This window comes from Pleurodeles waltl, chromosome 9, assembly GCF_031143425.1.
Source record: "Pleurodeles waltl isolate 20211129_DDA chromosome 9, aPleWal1.hap1.20221129, whole genome shotgun sequence".
Lineage (NCBI taxonomy): Eukaryota > Metazoa > Chordata > Amphibia > Caudata > Salamandridae > Pleurodeles > Pleurodeles waltl.
In genome coordinates, this window is record NC_090448.1 from 293,716,965 (window position 1) to 293,735,584 (window position 18,620).

At 42.2% G+C, this 18,620-nt stretch overlaps 1 protein-coding gene across 2 annotated transcripts in view; it reads right to left on the reverse strand.

The window, feature by feature from the left end:
* Positions 1 to 18,620, reverse strand: part of CACNA2D2 (calcium voltage-gated channel auxiliary subunit alpha2delta 2) — a 1,401,889-nt gene that overhangs the window by 638,125 nt on the left and 745,144 nt on the right. For both annotated transcript variants that reach the window (XM_069206762.1, XM_069206763.1), the window contains exon 5: positions 367 to 411. In XM_069206762.1, the coding sequence (XP_069062863.1) occupies positions 367 to 411 (45 nt within the window). The remainder of the gene's footprint in view (positions 1 to 366; positions 412 to 18,620) is intronic.

The following is an 18,620-nucleotide window of genomic DNA, read 5'->3' on the forward strand; positions in this document are numbered from 1 at the left end:
TATGGATGCTTGAGTCTCATCTTTTGGTCTCTCTGGTACCAAGATTCCTTTGCAAGACTTGTGGATCTGAATCGCTCAGCGCTGGATGTACACATAACCTAAAGTTTTCATGTGCTCACCCATTCGTGCGAGAAAGATGGCAGTCCCTGACTATAGGCCTGTTCAGACACTCTTCTTCTGATTGAGCCCTGCCGTGCATCTTTATCGTGGGTCAGGACAATGTTTTGATGGCCTTTGTCGGGATGCTAGAACATTTCAAGCACTCAGCAAAGCAGCAAAGACATCTTTGGATTGGTAAGTCCTACAATAGCATTTTAAAGCCAAATAGGAATGATGTACACTTGAAAGCAAAATAAATCCACTTACATATTCTGTGTCCGCTTTGGAGTCATAGTACTCAATATCTTTTTCCTAGAGGGGGGACAAAAACAAAGGAGAGTGAATATTAATATTGAAAAGAACTACATCATTGTCAAGCCCTTTTTCATGAACCACAAACCTAGGACTTATGTTGTCGAAAAATATCACTGTTAAGTTTTCTAAAGACTGAGAACTGAGAAAGAAGCTGAGAAAAAAGAAATATTATATGGAAATCTATCAGAGGAAGCTGCCCCCCTTCTAACTGCATATGTTTAGATTTGTACTTTAAAATGTCAAGAACGCCCCATGGTCTATTGTTTCAAAGGTTGTGCTCTCCCAAACCGCGGGGGTGAAATGGCATGAAATGTTTCCTGCGGAATAGCATGTGAATGTGATTTTCCTCCAGTCAAGATTTATATCATAATAGCACATCAAAAGAAGTCAAATTATATACTTTCAACAAGACCACATATTTAGAACACCTAAAGCGAAATCAATACCAGTTTTATAGCTCGATGGCTGCCTGGCCTCAGCATTTTAGATGCAGTTGAGGTCAGAGGCCTTCTTCAAGAACGACATCAAGTGAACTAACAAAATTTAAATATTATGGTACTTTAGAGAAACTTCAGTTCTCTTTAACCTCAGCCATATGAAACAAGATACTTTCTTCTTGCCCTCCTGTCAGCTCATGAGTTGTTCCCATCATCAGGTTACTTTTCCCTTCAATTAAATGAACTCCGATCACTATGTGCTAGAGACTCATCAAAGTACTCCCAGCCACTGATAGAATTTGAGGCTTATGGCTCATCAAGAAAACGGATGTGTGGAGCCCTGCTGTGAGTCGGCACGGCTCCTGCACCACCAACTCACACTTTGCCTCCATCATTTAGTATTGGGAGAAGAACCAGGTCTTGAACAGTGGAGCCTCAGCTGGTTCTGCCATGAGGAATATTTGACTGACGGCCCTTGCGCCAAAGGGTCGTTTGTAGCTTTACACTAGCGAGACAACCCTATAAGGCCAGTCCTTGTGATGTACTTTTTTCCTGTAATGGTTCACCAGAAAATAGTCTGGCAGCAGTGACATGGAAACATCACACATGACCCCCACGTGCTGGGATAAAAAAAACTCCTAGGGGGTTAGGACCATACGTATTATTTTTTCAGAAACAAACTCCCCTTTTGGTTTGCAGCCATCCGCCTGGCGTAACTGAATGCCCAAATTTTAAGACTGAAGTGCTAGCAATCCATTTGCAAAAGGAGTCAATGGGTCTGAATATCGTACACTAAGTGACTGCAATTTGAAGTTCTTATATTTTAAATGTAAAATACATTGTGCTTTATAACCCAAGCCCAAGGTCGTACTGAGGCAAAAAGTAGGCCCGGGTACAAAAATAAAGGGTCCCACATTAGCGAACCAGATAGCTAAAAAGTGGCCAATATTTGCAATCCAGGTCAGTTTTGGCCTTGTAAAGACACACTCTTTGGGTATTTTGCAAGGTATGGGGACTGTATTAATTTGTGTTTGCCTCAGGCAATGCATGTGTTAATATCAGAAAAATATTCATAAGCCCACTTGGCCATAATACAGGCCCACAAATTGCCCCAAAAAATGACCCACACACTGTTCTGTTAGATCAGCCCATCGGGCAGTGCCTGGTTCTCATCTTGGGCGTCCAACCCTGCCAAGTCGAGCATATACGCGGCTAGAGCTGAGGGGTTGGAAAGCCGAGGCACAAATCTGGCAGGCAGAGACACTGGGCTCCACTGTCTTACAGGCTGGGCTCTGGCAACAGACTACTGTCCTTAAACTTTTGTCGCATGCTGTTAGGTGGCCGAGCAGAGCAGTCTATACTCAAAGGTAAAACGGGACTGCAATACGTGTGTTTTGTGGGAAGGAGGATCTTGTGGGTGCGCAGATGTGTTACAGTAGGGGCAATGTAGACTGCAGACTTGCTTGTAGTGTCCCCCAGGTTGAACCTCAGAGTTCTTACCAGCTATGAGAAACTTTACATTGTTTGCACTAAGCGACCATATCCTCTTGGAGCCAAAAGTCACACACAAACATCTGCAGGTTATAAAAAGCATAGGTGAAAAGTCTGCACCCAAGCTCCAGGCCTGTCTCTTTTCTTCTTCTATGAAAAAGAGAGGTATGGAACAATGGGTAGATGACTGCTCAGGTCAAAGCGCTTCACCTGCATTACTGTATATCCATATATGAATGGCGCTGTTTCACACTACCAAGCTTTAAGAGACATTGATCCTTGAGAAAATGTCTGGTTTCCACGCATTGTCAAATGTTCAAAATAAGAGAGGTTTCAGGAATAGGAAAGCAAGTTATCTGCCTAGAATTTGAAGCCGTCAGAACACTTGGCAATCATGTGGGAATATATCAGACTTTAAAACGTACCTTAAGCTTTCTGTAAATGACGCATATAGGGGATCCATGGTTATCTATGACAGTGTGATGATGAAGCGTACTTTTCAAATATAAAGTAGTCCCTCATACATTCCAATGGAAGCACTTCCTAGAAGGCTGAATGATATACAAAACAGCCAGGGCATGAGGTGAGAGGAAACTACCACTCTAGGTTGAGTTGAAGCTCACTCTATGCTTCTTAAAATTCATTGGTAACAAACAGATCTGCTTTAAAAGAGGCAGAGCTTGCTTTCTTTCTTATATTAGAGACAAAATGTCCACGATGGCACAAAACTGTCTGCTTGTATTACCAAGAGAATAACAGTGGCAGCCATTGAGTAGTATATTGAAGCACAGAGGTCATTGCCGAAGCCCACTAGTACCTTGAAATGAGGAGCATGCAGTAAATATTAAAACTGTTCCAACTGAAACTGATTTTACTAAACATAAGGGTCTGAAAATAAGTGTTATCCGCAATGCCTGGTGTGGAAAAGTATACAGACTGGAGTGGGATGGGGCAGTGATTTTACACACCATCTATAGGCTCTGTATTTGCATTTATTTATTCATTCATTTAGAAGATGTTATGAAATCATGAGGTTTTTTTAAAGCGCTACATGTAATCTGTTACGTCCTACCGCAGAATGCAAAAGAAAAACCTTTCCTCATTGTAGTGCAACATTTACACATGTTCATGGGTCCACTCACCATGCTTCACTGTATCATTATTGCACTTCAGAGAAGAGCCTGTCAATCTCTCCCGGGAATTCATCTGAGCCAGGAATGGAACACGTTGTTGTGAGCTTTGTAAAGTGGAAGACTAGGGGCCCAGCCCATGGTCGGACAGTAAGGTGGGGGTAAGGGAGACTGAAAAATGGACCAGAACAGCTTGTCGAGAAACTTGGGTGAACAATGTTTGTGCATGCACACACGCAAATCTGTTAAAAGAATTCACTGAATGAAACTCTCCACCAACACCATAAACTTCCATTTATTTCCCCGAGAAAGAATTAATCAGCAGAGAGACATCCTATTGGAGAGCGGCCTTACAAAAATATAATGCACGAGGAAGTGAAGAGATTGGTTCTGTAAAGGTTTTATACTGGAGTTGATTAGAAATTGTATTTAGATACAGGTCAAGGACAGAAGAAGTTTTACCAGACTCATGTAGCCGCTGGTCGGTCGTATCCAAGTGGGGGTTAGGTCCTTGCAAGTGAAATAATGCATTTTGTATAGTGCATCCCTCACCCAAGTTAGGAAACTAACATAGCTCAAGGGAGTTATCTGCCTAGAATTTGCAGAAGGCATGACATTTAGCTATCATGTGGGAATATATCAGTCTTCAAGAGAGAGAAATAAAGAAGTTCTAAACTGCTTAATTGAGTAGGTCACTTTCAGAAGGATGGGTGTCTGTAAAGTAAGCAATGGGAAATGTAAGAAACGTTTTTCGTTTTTACATTTTCGAGTGAGATCGTGGATAGAACTAACAGTATTTAGAACCACATACTTGTTCTAACTGTCAAAGAGAGTAACATAAAATATTCCTATCTCTCATTGATGTTGTATCTTGCAGCTTAGAATACTCATTGCTATCAACTTTGCCTCCAACTCTGATCCTCATCTTCTTTCAATTTCTGGAGGGAAGTTGGCCATCTGCAACCCCTAATTAAAGGAACTCTCATGAGAGTCATCTCACAAATGAGGCCAATTCACGTTTAATGATCTTTAATCAGAAGTGAGTTGTACGAAGAACAGCCTATCCAAAAACTGTCTTGTTACTCATCGAATCTTTCATCAACTTAGGAAGGGAGACAAAGCAAAGCGTCTCTCTCAAGCAGGATGCTACGCAGAGCCTTGAGTAAGGAAAGTCTTTGGAAGGATGAATGAGTAAGCGAGACACATGAATACTGCAGGCAGGCTGGGAAGTTGTGGCTCAGCATCCATTGCAATATATGCTTCTAATCTTAAATTCAGGGTTCTCGAGACTTGTTGTAACAACCCACAACCCATCACTAACCTTATGGGCACAAAGCTAACTGTCCACGTTTGCAACCGCACTGTGAACCAAATCTGGGTTCAATGCACTGATAGCAATTTAAGCTCCAGTCACAATCCATAAGTAACACTTCCAAGCATTGGCCATAGGAATCCAAAAAACACTCTGCAGAAGACCACACAATCCTTAACTGATTTTCCATAAGGGAAGACAATCTTGTACAATAGCACTCAGATAAACATGTGTTATCATTAACAATCTCAACTAAGAGCACGTGATTGCAAAGACCCCTAAGAATGGACTCAGATCTTTATCCCAAATCTCACAACAAGCAACTGTACACAGGTTTACCAACCATTACTAGAAACTGGAGGTCATAGATCAAACTTCCAATGTGGATTACCACTTTGGCCTTGGTGATGTTACCTCTACAGAAGCCTACCTATTCTAATCTAGGCCCTGATTCTTTAGAATTAGAAAGAAACTGTGTGCTTCTGTCGCTATCATCATTATTTCAACATGAGTGTAAGAAGCTGAGTAATGCGAGCGTCTTTTGTTAGATGCTGTCTGCTCTGACATAATTACTTCTTGGGATATATGAAGTCAAGTTTTCTATAGCTGCACGGTTAATGAAGCTACAAATGTTGGAGCAAAGCACTATTGCCATTTCAAAGGGTCTGGACATCATGATATAGAAGGCACAACACAATTATCCAACTCATCACAGTTGGAGCCATTCAAAATCTGTAAACTTGAAAGGGCCTTACTCTGTTTAACTGGAAAATCATGAATTTGCTGAGTGGGCTGCAATAGGTTTGACGACAACCAGCCAGAAGCACATGACAGACAAGTAAAAGAAACTGAAAATAGGATTGACAAGGAAATTGATCAACAGATGGAAGATGTGTCCAACTGGGGACAGCGTTTGATCTCTAAACTTCTTGGAAGTAAGGACGGACAACTGGGAAACCACTTTTCTGTAGCATTGTAACACAGGTTACAGGCACAAGCCCATTGGAAAGTAGTGCTAAACGCCATATATGGGGAAAAAGCCACAATGGTATTAAAAAAACCTTATACTGCAGGACTAACCATTGTAGTTGAACTTTTAGACTTGTCAACAGTAATCTGGACTTGCAGGGAATGTCTTTTGAGTGGTGAACAGCAGACTGGGATTCTCAGCACTGAAGCAGAAGATGTTCCTGGAAAGATCAACCTGTTTCAGTCTGAAGAGCTGTACCAGAGTCAGACATCATTCGATCTCTGCTTAACTAGGTTTGACTCAGGAAGCACTTGCCAGGAAGAGCTTTATTTTAAGCAGCCATGATGGATGTGTCTTGATTCCATGCAGAAAATGGGCAAACGCTATGACATTATAGTGAACGGTCATTGTCTTCTGGGACAATGAGCCATGTCAATCTTAGATGATGCATGCGCTTGTGAGGCTGATTGTAATTGGTCACTGGTTTGCCAGTTTGGTAGACTAATGCATCTACTACAGAAACCCGTGTTTGATCGTATGGCCACAGGTTTCAATCCCTGCAGGTCAACTCAGTCCTTCATCCTTTCAAGATCAATAAAATCAATTGGGTAATGATAAACAGCTGTTACTGAGCACTAAGACGTCTCAAATGGGTTTTTGTCTGGTGGGAATAAAAATGTAATAAAAAAAAATAAACAAACACTTACCTCATCCATTGCACCGCTCCTCTCCTCTTCTCCCTCGCTGCAGGCAGGCACAGGCTCCCAGCCTGCCCTGCGGCCAATCCTGACACTGCACAGAGCAGCAGTGTCAGGATTGCCTGGGAGCGCCCAGCCAGGTCGCTCCCTGGCAGACTTGGCGCTTGTGCAAGCTCTCTCCAGCCGGGCAACTGTGTTGCTGGGCTGGACAGAGCCTACTGCGCCTGTGTGTTTAGCTGGCCCTAGACGGCAGGCCAAAAACACATGCTGTGCACTCCCCCTCACTCCTCGTCACCCCGTGGCCCCGCCCCTTTAAAAGGAAACAATGATAAACACTGTTTATTATCGTTTCCTTGTAAAGGTTTGTAGCTGCTGCTGTTGGCGGGGGAGGGGGCAATGCTCCACTGCCCTAATGGAGGAGCCGTCCCTGCAGGTAACGCTCATACAACGTAGGTGGGGGCAAGAGTTAAGAACGTAGACACTTAGCAGTTGTTTTCTGTGTCAGGACAGTCATGCTCTGGCATTGGTGTAAGATTAACACTTTTGTATTTCAAAGCAAGTGTGTTGCTGGAGCTCTGGGATAGAAACATAACATGGGTGTTGGTGAGGCTGGATATTGGTTAAAAAATGTTTTACTATGATTACCTTGAAAAAATATGAATATTGTTATGGAAAAGCATATATTGAGATCAAGAAAATAAACAATGAGCATGGATGGGGCAAATTTAGAAATAATACAGAAGGATGAGGGTGATGGAAGGGGCTGAAATTAGGGGGGTACCCCAGAAGAAATATTTTAAGGAATAACATGATCATTTGCCAAATATAAGCAGGCGTCAAATCAATATGTACAGAAAAGATTTTCCATAAACTAATTTGCTTAGAATTACACTTGTGAAGCTGGCATGTAACAACTGGGCCCTTCTGATTGCTCTGAAGCTGAGTTGAGATGCCACACGTTGTGCCAGTGGATCACAAGTCTATAAAGAAAGTCCATTCCTTTGCAGACCACTGCCGACAATCCTGCATCTTTATTTGTATTGGAACACAGGAGTTCAGCAGTTGGTGGTTTGGACCAGCAAAGCATGCATCTGGTGTGAAGACCCTGCGAGCGTGTTTTTAATAAACAGTAGTAGGTTGAAGTGGACATTAGGATGAAACAGTCCAAATTGTGTATTTAACTGAGGGTTTGCACCTAATCTTTGACATTGTTGTACTTCAAACACATATCAGCTCAATGGGCCCATTGTAAATACTATGCTGAGAGCACCATCTGTCAACATGCAGTCTTAATTTAGTAGCCCAATATTGTATTAAGGCCACAGAGAGGTCAACCCTACAACCCAGAGGTTTAATACCACGAGATAGCCAAAACAGAACCTTATTGGAATAGTGGCAAGGAGACGGCTCGTTTTCAGCATCTATATTGCAGTTTGTTACCTTTCTTTGGTCCACTCTTTATCTGTGTGAAATGGGTTTATGGATCCAGCAGACTTCTGTCTTGCAGTTCCTCCATCGGCTCCACCTCCTCTGCCTTCTACCCCACTGATCCCCTGCCTTACTTCATCATCTTCTGGACTGCCATCCTAAATAGAGCCTAATAAGGTTTCTCTGTGACAGGATCCTCTATAGTCTTCTTCATCGTTCCTGGTGTCTCCACAATGATTCACTCTCCTGCCACTGTCATCTCTCATCCATACAGGTCATTAAAGTTTCGGGTGAAGTACCTTCCTCTCAGGTAACCCCCAAAAATGTATTTTCTGCCACCTCCTCGTTGACACTTTGGCGCTCATGGTCTCCGCTACAGGGTCACTGTGTATCCGCCCCTTTAACATGTCCTCATGCAGACTTCCCCCATCCCTTATACACAACCCACCTCTCAAAAAGTGCTCCGTCTACCCAGAAGCAGCCCTGAAATAATCTCTTCTACGGTCTCCTCATGTATCTTTTAACAATTCTTCAAGGTATTCTCCTGCACTCCCAAACTTTTGTAATGTGTCCCACAGGTATCCATCAGCCTTCCCCTCTACAATAAAGAAGTCCTGCAGTCTGACTATGTCTCATACAGTCTTCAGATCTCTCTAGGGTCCTCCCCATCAGCTATGAAGAGTCTTCACAGGTTAAGTCCTAAAGATGCCTTCTCTCCTACAGCAACTCAACACAACTTTCTCAGCCGTGCCTTCTTTTAATCCCTCAATCCTGTAGTTACTCTCTCGCCATCTTCTTCTGCTTCAGTACTGGAAGCTTCTGTCCTTCTAGGTGAAAGTCCTGCCCCCGCCCTGTCAGTCTCTGGCACAATGCAGTGGCCGAGCCCCGCATCAGCTCCTTCCTCTCTGAACTGATGCGGCTACTTAGGCACTAATGGCTTCAGCTTCACAGTCTAATTACGCGGCTGGAAAGGAAAGCTTTGTGCTGGACGGCTTGCGCGCCATTATCCCCTTCCCCTCCCCTCACTTTCTCTGAGCCTCTCTTTCCCGCCTCACAGCACTTCCTTTGCCAGGCTATGCAGACGCCATTCCTTCCCTCCCTACCACTTACTAAACCTGTCTGCTCGCTGACTCCCACCATGTTGGTGGGTTTCTCCCCCCACACAATGGTTTTCCCTCTGCCTTCAACTGCTCATATTCACTTATTTCTCACTGCATCCAACCAATGTAACTCTTTCTTGCAGCACTGCCCCCGACGTCCTGTTCTTTTGTTCGAACTCTTTTAGAATATTTTCAAGTACACAAAACAAAGGGGGAGCATGAAACAGGCAACAAGACAAAAAGCAGGTAGGAGTGCAAATAACAATATGCTGTGCTGGATCATGCCGCATAATGGAAGCTCTGAGTTCAGACAGAATAGAGCATGCTTAGGCCCGCCCCTCCCCGGCCTGCTCTTTCCCCAGTTCTGCGTATTAAATTGTAGGTGTTATTGCCTACCAACGTGAGGGGGCATCGCTGGCACTCACAATGAAATGCAAATGTGATTACAGTGTAAAGGAAGACCCACAGCTTCCGAGCAGCAAGACACGGACTGTGCCAACAGTCTCCGAGTGCCAGCCTTTTCTTGAATTATGCTTGTGGGGTGCTTATAACTCACCACATGCCAATCAAAGAAACTTAAGAGAGTGTTGGCCTCTGGTATCGTTCTGCAAATGTTCCAGAGATGTATGTCATCGTGTCATTGGACCAAGGGTAGTCCAGCATCCCCAAATGCTCCTGAGAACAATATTATGTTTAAGGAATTTTACAATTAACTGCCTTTATATCTTTTGTACCACTGTAGGGTGGACAACCTTTTTTTTCTCAAAGGTCTTCAAGGATGAATCTCAGGGTATTCGCCTGAATTGCTAAACCAAATCTGAGTACTCTGGCTAGCATAGAGTTGGACACCATGTGTCCATGGAAGCAGGGTACCCTTTCGTACACCACCCGTGGGTAAGTCAAAGAAAGTTAAGTCAACGGAGTTCTGCACAAGCTTCTCTTAAAGCTGGCATGGTGTGATCTGGATGTCTGAGACCAACTACAGTCAGTGTGGCTGATTTTTTTTAACGTTCTGAGGATTTCACACTAGTTTCTTTGTGAGCCTCAAGTTACCAGAGTTTCTGTAATTCAAGATGAAGGAAAGTGAGATTCTCTGCATAGAAGATAAGAGCGGTGTTATTTTCTAAATAAAGAGGCATAGTCACTACATGTTTATATATCTGCACGATCCATGCAAGTTGTTCTGCTGGAAACTTTTACGTTTCAGGCAGAATTGGTAAAGGACAAGTGAGCGTTCCAAGAGATGTGTGTCCCGCTACCAGTTCCCAAAGTCTAAGAGAAACTTAGGGCAGGCCCACTGGTCTGTATTCAGCCTTGCGCGCTAACCCAGAAGCTGTATTAAACCTGGGCATTCGCCGAGAAAGATGTCGACTCACATATGCTCCGAGAACTCTGACTCCCACCAATCTATATAGCCCTCACGACCCTTCAACTCATCCCTTTCAGGACTGGCAGGATCCTTCAACAGAGGGACTGGGGCACAACCGACAACATGCCTGATATAGGAAAGGTCAATTTGAATGTCTTGTTTCTGTCACCTTAGTAATAGCATTACTCACTAAGAGAAAATTTACAAATCATAAGGTATTGAAAAAATACAATTCATCAAACATTCACAGGAATAGCGCAGGTTTAACCAAATGTTCAGTACGCGAAGTCCAGTTGCTAAAAAGAAAGCAGATTGTAGAAATAATTGTAATATCCCCCTCTCAGCTGAGCTCTACAGTCTGTTTCGGGTCAATCTCACGCTCGCCTCTTAGGCCATCATTACAGTATGCCCATTCTTAGGGGGAGTTAATGACCCACTGACGAAAAAACAAAACCACATTGTGTGGTATTTACCAGGTGTTGAATCACTTCTCAGCTGCAGAACTCAGAATGTACATTTGTTTTTTAAATCCACAACTTCTGCTAAGTGTTACCTCTAGGATAAAAAACGCAGGAAAGCACCAGTTATTATCCTGATTGGAATGAGGGCCTAAATCTTCCCTCTGCTCCTCACTACATACATCTCATACTTTACCCGTCCCCCCTATTTGTTCAGTTCTTCAACCACTCACGTTAGTAGCACTTCAGTCTTTATTTTCATTGGTCTTCGCTCCCTTAATCACATTGATGACATCAAATAATGTGTTCCCTTCTTCTTCAGTATCACCACTAGGCACTTGAGTCATTACACCTTGCTCTCTCTCTAACTTCCCTCAGACTCACTTGCCTTGTTTACACCCTACCTCCTTTCCCCATATTAGTTTTCGTTCTTCCTCCATCTTTTCCTCACAACTCCCTCTTCTTTCTTCATATTAGTTTTCATTCTTCCTCCATCTCTTCCTAACATCTCCCTCTTCTTTCTCAATATTAGTTTTCATTCTTCCTCCATCTCTTTCTAACCACTCCCTCTTGCAATTCTATTGATTTTCCCTGAAACATGTCTCTTTTTCTCTGTTGTTTGGGTTGGCCTCTCACTGACTTTTCTTTTCTTGCATCATTTATTTTGATAGCCATAATTTTTTACATCCCATCTAGGTCATTCTCATAAATTTCACCTGCATATCACATACCAAGCACACGTTTATAAATAATTTGAAATCAACATGAAAAAATGTTTTATAAATGAATTGATTATCGCTATATGTTGCTTTAAATTTTGGATATTAGGAATGTTTAAAGGAAACAAGATATGGTCTGGGAAATATAATCATATTGTCCTTCCATGAATTCAAAACTGTTATGAGCCCGGAGTTCCTGGTACCGGTACCCTCGGTATGGGTAGCTCTTCTTGAGGCAGAGTTATCGGCCAAGTGATTTTCCAGGACACTGTTAATGTGGCCATATGTCTCTTATGCTAGTTGGCAAGCACACAAATCATTGTGTCTCTGGATCTGGGAGACCAAAGATCCCTAGACCTTCTTTAAACAGTATGCCCATCATTCATATCTGGAGGGATTATACATTCCACAGCAAATTCGTGAAACCTGAGAGATGTTTGCTTTCTAATCTAAAAATCTAATTTTAATGAGATTGTATGCCTCAACTTGCCACTGATCCATTATATATCACCAAAGTCAGTGTCCGCAAAGCAACTTAATTATAAAATGCAGATTTCCCTGCCTAGGAAAATCAACCTTCCCCTGTTCTCAATATTGTTCATAAAGAATGTGGTGATGTGAAGTAGAGGTCTGAGCCAGACATTTACCTGCCACAGCTCATTGCCTACTTGCCGTACACTCTCCCCTCTACTTTCAAGCAGACAGGAACCTCCAGAAGGCTTTGACATCAGAGCTCTGAGCACAGCCGCAGTGTGACAAAGGACCGGACAACAGCCATGTGCCACACTCCTCTGGTGCAAAGAAGGAGCTGAGATCGGTCTTGGCCACTTGCATAAAGGACATTTATCATTTTCCATGTGCTAACTTTGAATGTCTTGTTCTGATGCTTTCATATTGGACAGTTATGTTTGCTTTATAACTTATGCTCCCTACACTGGGTTTTATTAATTTAGATCACATTTTCATCCTCACTTTTTATCTTTCAACTTACTTCTTTAAGACTTTCAAGAGTCTTAATTTCTCAACTGTATGTCTGTTTAACTGTTGCGTATACTACACTCCAAGACCAAGACCTTGCTGCTAGAACCAAGCTACCAAGAGCGTGTGAAATATTTCCCCTAGAAAACTTTTTTTGATTTGTGGGTCAAATTTATAGGGATTTGTGAGATCTCAGTCACAGATCAGATCAAAACAGTATCCTCTCTCCTGCCTAAGCTACTTAGTAAATGTTTACGAAATTATTATTATCCCAAAGACGTTTTCATGGCAGTTTTATTACATTTTTATTTCTGCTTCAACTATCCTCTTTGTAAATGAGCAAGTTACACAATCATTTCTCCCCCCGAGATTTTTTCCCCTCCAATATCCGCTATATTAACTTGTTTGCACATTATGGTGCATAGTTCGATCTCAATCTTTCCTTCTTAAAACTTAGGATATGTGGTTGGTGATTTTTCCCTACTTCAATAACATTTTACTTTAGATCTGTTGGTTCTTTATTATGTAGCAGTGATTTTTTTCAGTAGTTTGGTACATACACCTCAGAATAAATAAATCTTAAACTTAGTCTGAACTATCAAAATGTGAGCCAGGGATACTTTGGTCTGACTCTGAATGGTCGACATTAGATTATTAAGGGAGCTTAACCATACCAGGTTAAAACGTATTGAGCCCTTAGATAACCGTGTGGATGTCTAGCAGTCTAATGCCTTCTCCAATTTCTGATTCCTTGCACTCTTTCTTCCAGCTCTTCTTACCCCTTTTTAATCTGTCTTTTCTACAACGTCCTTCTATTTCATTGGTTTATAACGCTAGACTGGTTAATATTTTTACAGAAGCTAAAATGTGAGATCAGTGCACTTTTGAATTCAGGATCAGATTCGTCAGATGTACATTTCGACATCACAATACCCTGTTTACATAACCCTCAGCCATTCCTACGCTCCTCCTGTTTGCATACATTTTCTAACTATATTCTGACTGATGCTAGTGACTGATGTAAACAAAGAAATAACTGAATTACACTGTGTCTGGAGCTTGCTCTAAACAAATGCCAGGAAAGGCATTTCAAGAGGAAGTAAGGATAGACACTGGCCTGTAAAACTGGTATCCGTATCTTCCAGAGAGGGAATATTATAAATGAAACAGCTGGGAGTGTAACATGTTCCACTAATTACCTTAGAGAGGGTCTTTCTCTTATTACAAGTATCATGCCTCTCCCTTTCAGCTCAATATCACTCTCCTCAAAGCCTATATTTCCTCTTCCCCCATACTATTTCTCCCTCAGAGATATGACTTCCTAATTGGTTTATTTGTTTATCTCGCTTGTCTCCCTTACACTCTCAGGTCTATCCCCTCCAACATCTTCTGTACCTCCACATTTTTGCTAGCTCTCTGCCTCGCTTCTTATATTCCTCCCTCCCTCTCAGTCTCTCTCTCTCTCTCTCCTAACCTGCTCTAATCACACCTTGCTTGGTTTCCAATTAGTGTCCATCTGCTAGGGAGGTCTGGAAGCTTCTCGCTGGGGGGATCTGGGGTTAAACACACATTAAAAGCGCCATCTGATGCGGGAATCGGTGGTGCACAAAGAAGGATAGAGGCGCGCAGTAAACAGCCGCAGTCTTCTTCCCCTGCAGGCGTTGCAACAGTCTGCCCACCTGAGCTCCTGCCAGGGCTTCTGGACACTGGCAGCAGCCACCAGCTGGGCCCGCAATGGTTCAGGGCTCACTCCATGTCTTACTGAAGAGGAGGGGTGAACACTAGCTCTTAGCAGGATTTCTGCACTGAATGGATGTCACAAAATGTGTGTACGTCACACTTGGTCACTGAGTGAAGGGTTTATATCACACAATCAAAGAGGAGGCGAGCTGGAAAACTTACATACATACATGCAAATACATAGGGGCTCTCATTCAGCCTTCTTCATCCATTGGTCTGTTCAAGTGTCATTCACACTGTGCTCCCACTCAGCACAGCATCAAAGATGGGGCAGTGGGTGAGGCTACCTTATCCACTGGTGGCCCTCCACTGTGAGTGATAGCATTTTTCGCCTGCGCACGGTCGCCAGAAAAGGAACACGCTTAAGTATTAGGGTTGGTGTTAATTGGCTGCTGGGTCATGAGTTTATTTCTGCATTTTTTCTAATTTTGCGGGTTTTTTGTTTGCATATTGCATATATTTACAAAAAATAAATAAAGAAGGAACTTCTCACATTTGCCAAAGCCAGAACTCTGGACATTGCCAATTCCTGTTCACAGATGGCTTCTAATTTTCCCCCAGATGTCCTGATGGCTTGTAATAGAAATAGGTTTAGTTTATACATATAGCAATTTCATAAACCAATACATTTACTCCAGGATAATTGTATCCACCGAGTACTTTGACTTCGGTGGAAAAGCTGACGAAGAGAATTCGAGGAATTATATCAATTCGATAATGCACTTTGCCCTGAAAAATTGTGGTCCTTGCAGGATTGAGGCATTGATTTACAGTATAGAAATGCCACAGCTGTAGAAACGGTACGCCCCCGCCATACTATTGATTGAAGCAATGCACAGTTGCTAGTCTATAGATTATAGCTAATAAAATAGACTGTAAAAATGCAAAATATTACAATAAAAAATTGTGGTAATTATGCCGCGAAATACATTCGTGTTACTGTATTTTTCCCCCTGCTGTGTTCTGGTGCAATGAGCTGTTCTTTTCGTAATAAATTTGATTGAAGCACTGCATTGCTTCTCTTTTACTGATTTTAATTAATAAAGTAAACCGCAAAAATGCAAAAAAGTATGACAACAAATGTTGAGGTAATTAAGCTGCGAAACACAATGGTTAATGTCAATGACATTTTTAGTTCTGCTGTCTTTCCCGTGTAGTACACTGTTCTTTTGATTAAAAAAGTTGAATATTACAAGGTGGATTGACCTACATTCTCCTCTTCATCATTGCCTTTTTGGCAGTCACATGGCCCGCATATTCAGCGCCCTTGTTATCACCAAACCATTTCGGTTTGGAGGTGAAATATATATATTGTTCTATGGCCGTTAAAAAAAACCCTAAGCCAAGTAGGGAATTTAATGACAGAGAATCTCCCTTCTGATTTGATGAAGAGAGGCAAATAATGGTACCATTTTTGTGAGAGAGGATGCTGTACTGAAACAAGCATCAAAATGAAAACTGTTTGAAAATGGCTGACATGGCACTATTAAGAATTATATTTCTCTACTGAAAGTTGGGATGGTTCCTGGAGCCCAGGGCCACATTTCTGTAAATATCAATTATTTTATGGACTTCTAATGAACTTCTATACGAAAAGCAAATTAAACTAACACAAGTCAAAACGAAATTAGGAAATAGTGCAGATATTTTTAAATACTGTGAGACTTTCCCTTCCAATTGGAAAGAAGGTATTAGATTAATTAGAAATATTTAGCAAATGTAACTCAGGAGAACGTTCACCGAGGTTGTGAGGACATCTGTAAGAATAGCCCATCATGAACCAGTGTTTAATCTTCTCTATGTAGTGCACTGGGCCTATGTGCAGGAGGTGAGGCTCCCTGGAATATGTGATTAAAAGAATCTGTTGATAATGTCCTACAACAGCGAGATTTATAACATATTTCCTGTACATTGTATTTGAAATAATGTTCTTATTCCTTGATATGTGAATCAGCATGCACTTTTAAATAAATAATTAGTGTTACAAAGAAGCATGACTACTACTACTACAGAGTTCCTCTGAACAGGCAGTGATGGAATTATTTCAATAGTTTTCACATTTTTTTATAACTCTCGGTGTCAGTGGCTCATATCTTTTCGTAAAACAGTGTTGAGGGCACTCACACCCAAGTCGGTGTGTTCTGTCCTACACAGCACGTCAAAGGTCAACAGGAAATTGTGTTCATACAGCGGACCTCTTTGCTTCGAAAGACCCTTCAGGTCTGAGCTCATAGGCTTGCAGGATTGGATTTCCAGCAGACAGACCATTTGCTCAGGGTCTGCTAAGGGCAGAACATCCCTCGTGGGCCAGGACCATTGCCGTTTCCCATGGTACAGCTTCTTAAAGCAGGTTCACTGCTGCAGGCAGGTTTGCCCTGGAGCGATAGATCCAAACAGCCATGCAGACCATCTCCTGAACGGACCCTTGGCACAGAGATTGACGGCAAGTGACATACCAGTCTCTCTCTATTCTGCATCAGCAGGGAGAAGCTCATCTTGCAACATTCAGGGAGGATTTGTCTCCTCAAGTGTTACAAGCAAATTCTGAAATCCAAGTCAACCAATTAAGATGTGATATTAGATTCCTGATGTTGTGTTCCCTTTAATATCTTGCAATGTAGATTTAAGCCAGGAATGTTTTTCTACGGAATGAGAAAGTTCAGACCTAGACTGTGGCTAAGTATGACAGCTTTAAAATGTTGAGGAAATCATCCAAGCTCCCACTTCGATTTGGTGAATCTGGGCCTAGGCTTGAGCACCACCGCTGATATTGTGTGTCAGGTGATGAGCTGAGAACACACTGGTCAGCAACATGTTAGATTTTCCTGCGACAGTGAGTGCGCCGACACCAAGACTGTGCTGCATCAGGTGAACCATCACAAGAAACAAAGTTTGGATCCAATACCATTTTGGTGAATCCTGTGGCTTGTGAGAGCACCCATGATAATATTACAATTCTGGCAATGAACTGAGAAATCACTTGTCATCTGAACAATCATTTTTCCTGCGGAGAGTGAGGGCAGTGAAACTGGGAGTGTGGTGCACAAAGGTGATCCATCGGAGGAAAAAAAGAGGCGCTCCCACATCGTTTTCATGAGATCTTGCGTTTGTGGGAAAGCAACCCATGATCTTAAAAGTGGATAGAAACTAACCAATTCCACTGGTGTCTTCATTTTCAAACAGAACATGTAGGATTTCATGAACTTTAGTGTAGATTCTGCGAAGTCTGCACTCCATTTCCTGTTGAGAAATGGACCACCACTCATTTTCATTAGGCTTGTGGTCATTTACAATATGAAATTAGCTTCAAACAGATATGACTTCAACAAACAAGGTACCACAAAGGCCCTTCACTCAATTGTGGCTCAGTGATGAATGCTTTTGACTATCACTGATCAATCAGTGCAATATTTAGTTCCAGATTTTGCTAACCTTTTTTAAATTGTTCTTGGAGCACTTCCATTAAACTAATCAGATAACAATGAGTTGTAGGCTAAAAGCCAAGACTAGAAACCATTTTCATGATGGCATTTAATGAAGTGGGCATCCGAGCCGAGTGTCAGGTTCTACATATCTGATGTATAAGAAAAGACCAGCAAAGTCTAGCAGTCGGTGTAGTGTAGTGCAGTGCCAGTTGATCATTGGTACAGTGCGAAAGCCTGAACAGAAGGTACGGGAGATGAAGCCTGTGAAGTTCTGCGATGTGTGCACAGTGACCTATACGGTGATGTAAAAGATCAGCCAGGTTAACTGCTGTGTGGCTGTTGAACCTTTTGTAACAAACACACTAGCCAACCTTAGGTAGGGGTCACACTAGCTTTTGTTGGTTCCAGAGATTTTCTCCTCCTTATTTTACAAGACTAAAAGGACCTTCGCAAGACCTCTTGGATACACAATTGTGTGTGCCTGACCAGGTTGTGATGCTGGACATGATTCTGTGTTGCTGAGAAGCATTATTTTCACAGTGTGCTGATTGTATGCATGCAGAGGAATGGAGAATTGACTTGAGTGTCTTATACTGTGCATAGATACCAGGTTCTGTGTGGTGTTGTTTTGGGAGATGATTTACAGTAGGATTAATAGGCTGTTGTACAGTGCAGAATACACCCTGAGGGAGTTTCTCGGCACTATGAAGAAGAAATCTATGTAGGTTAGAGGCCAACAAAAAATCTTGCAGTTTCGTAATTATTACTGTTCTTCGTGTATTTTTCTATGACTACGTTTTCTGTAAGCCCTGCAGGTGCGGCTCTTTAAGTTGTGGCTTTAGAGTGATCATGTCAGTTTCTGTTAAAGTATTTCAGTGCACACCTTTCTATATCTGAAACTATGTTAAAGGAACTTCTTTTCTACATTCGCCTGGAGAGGCTCTTCTTGCA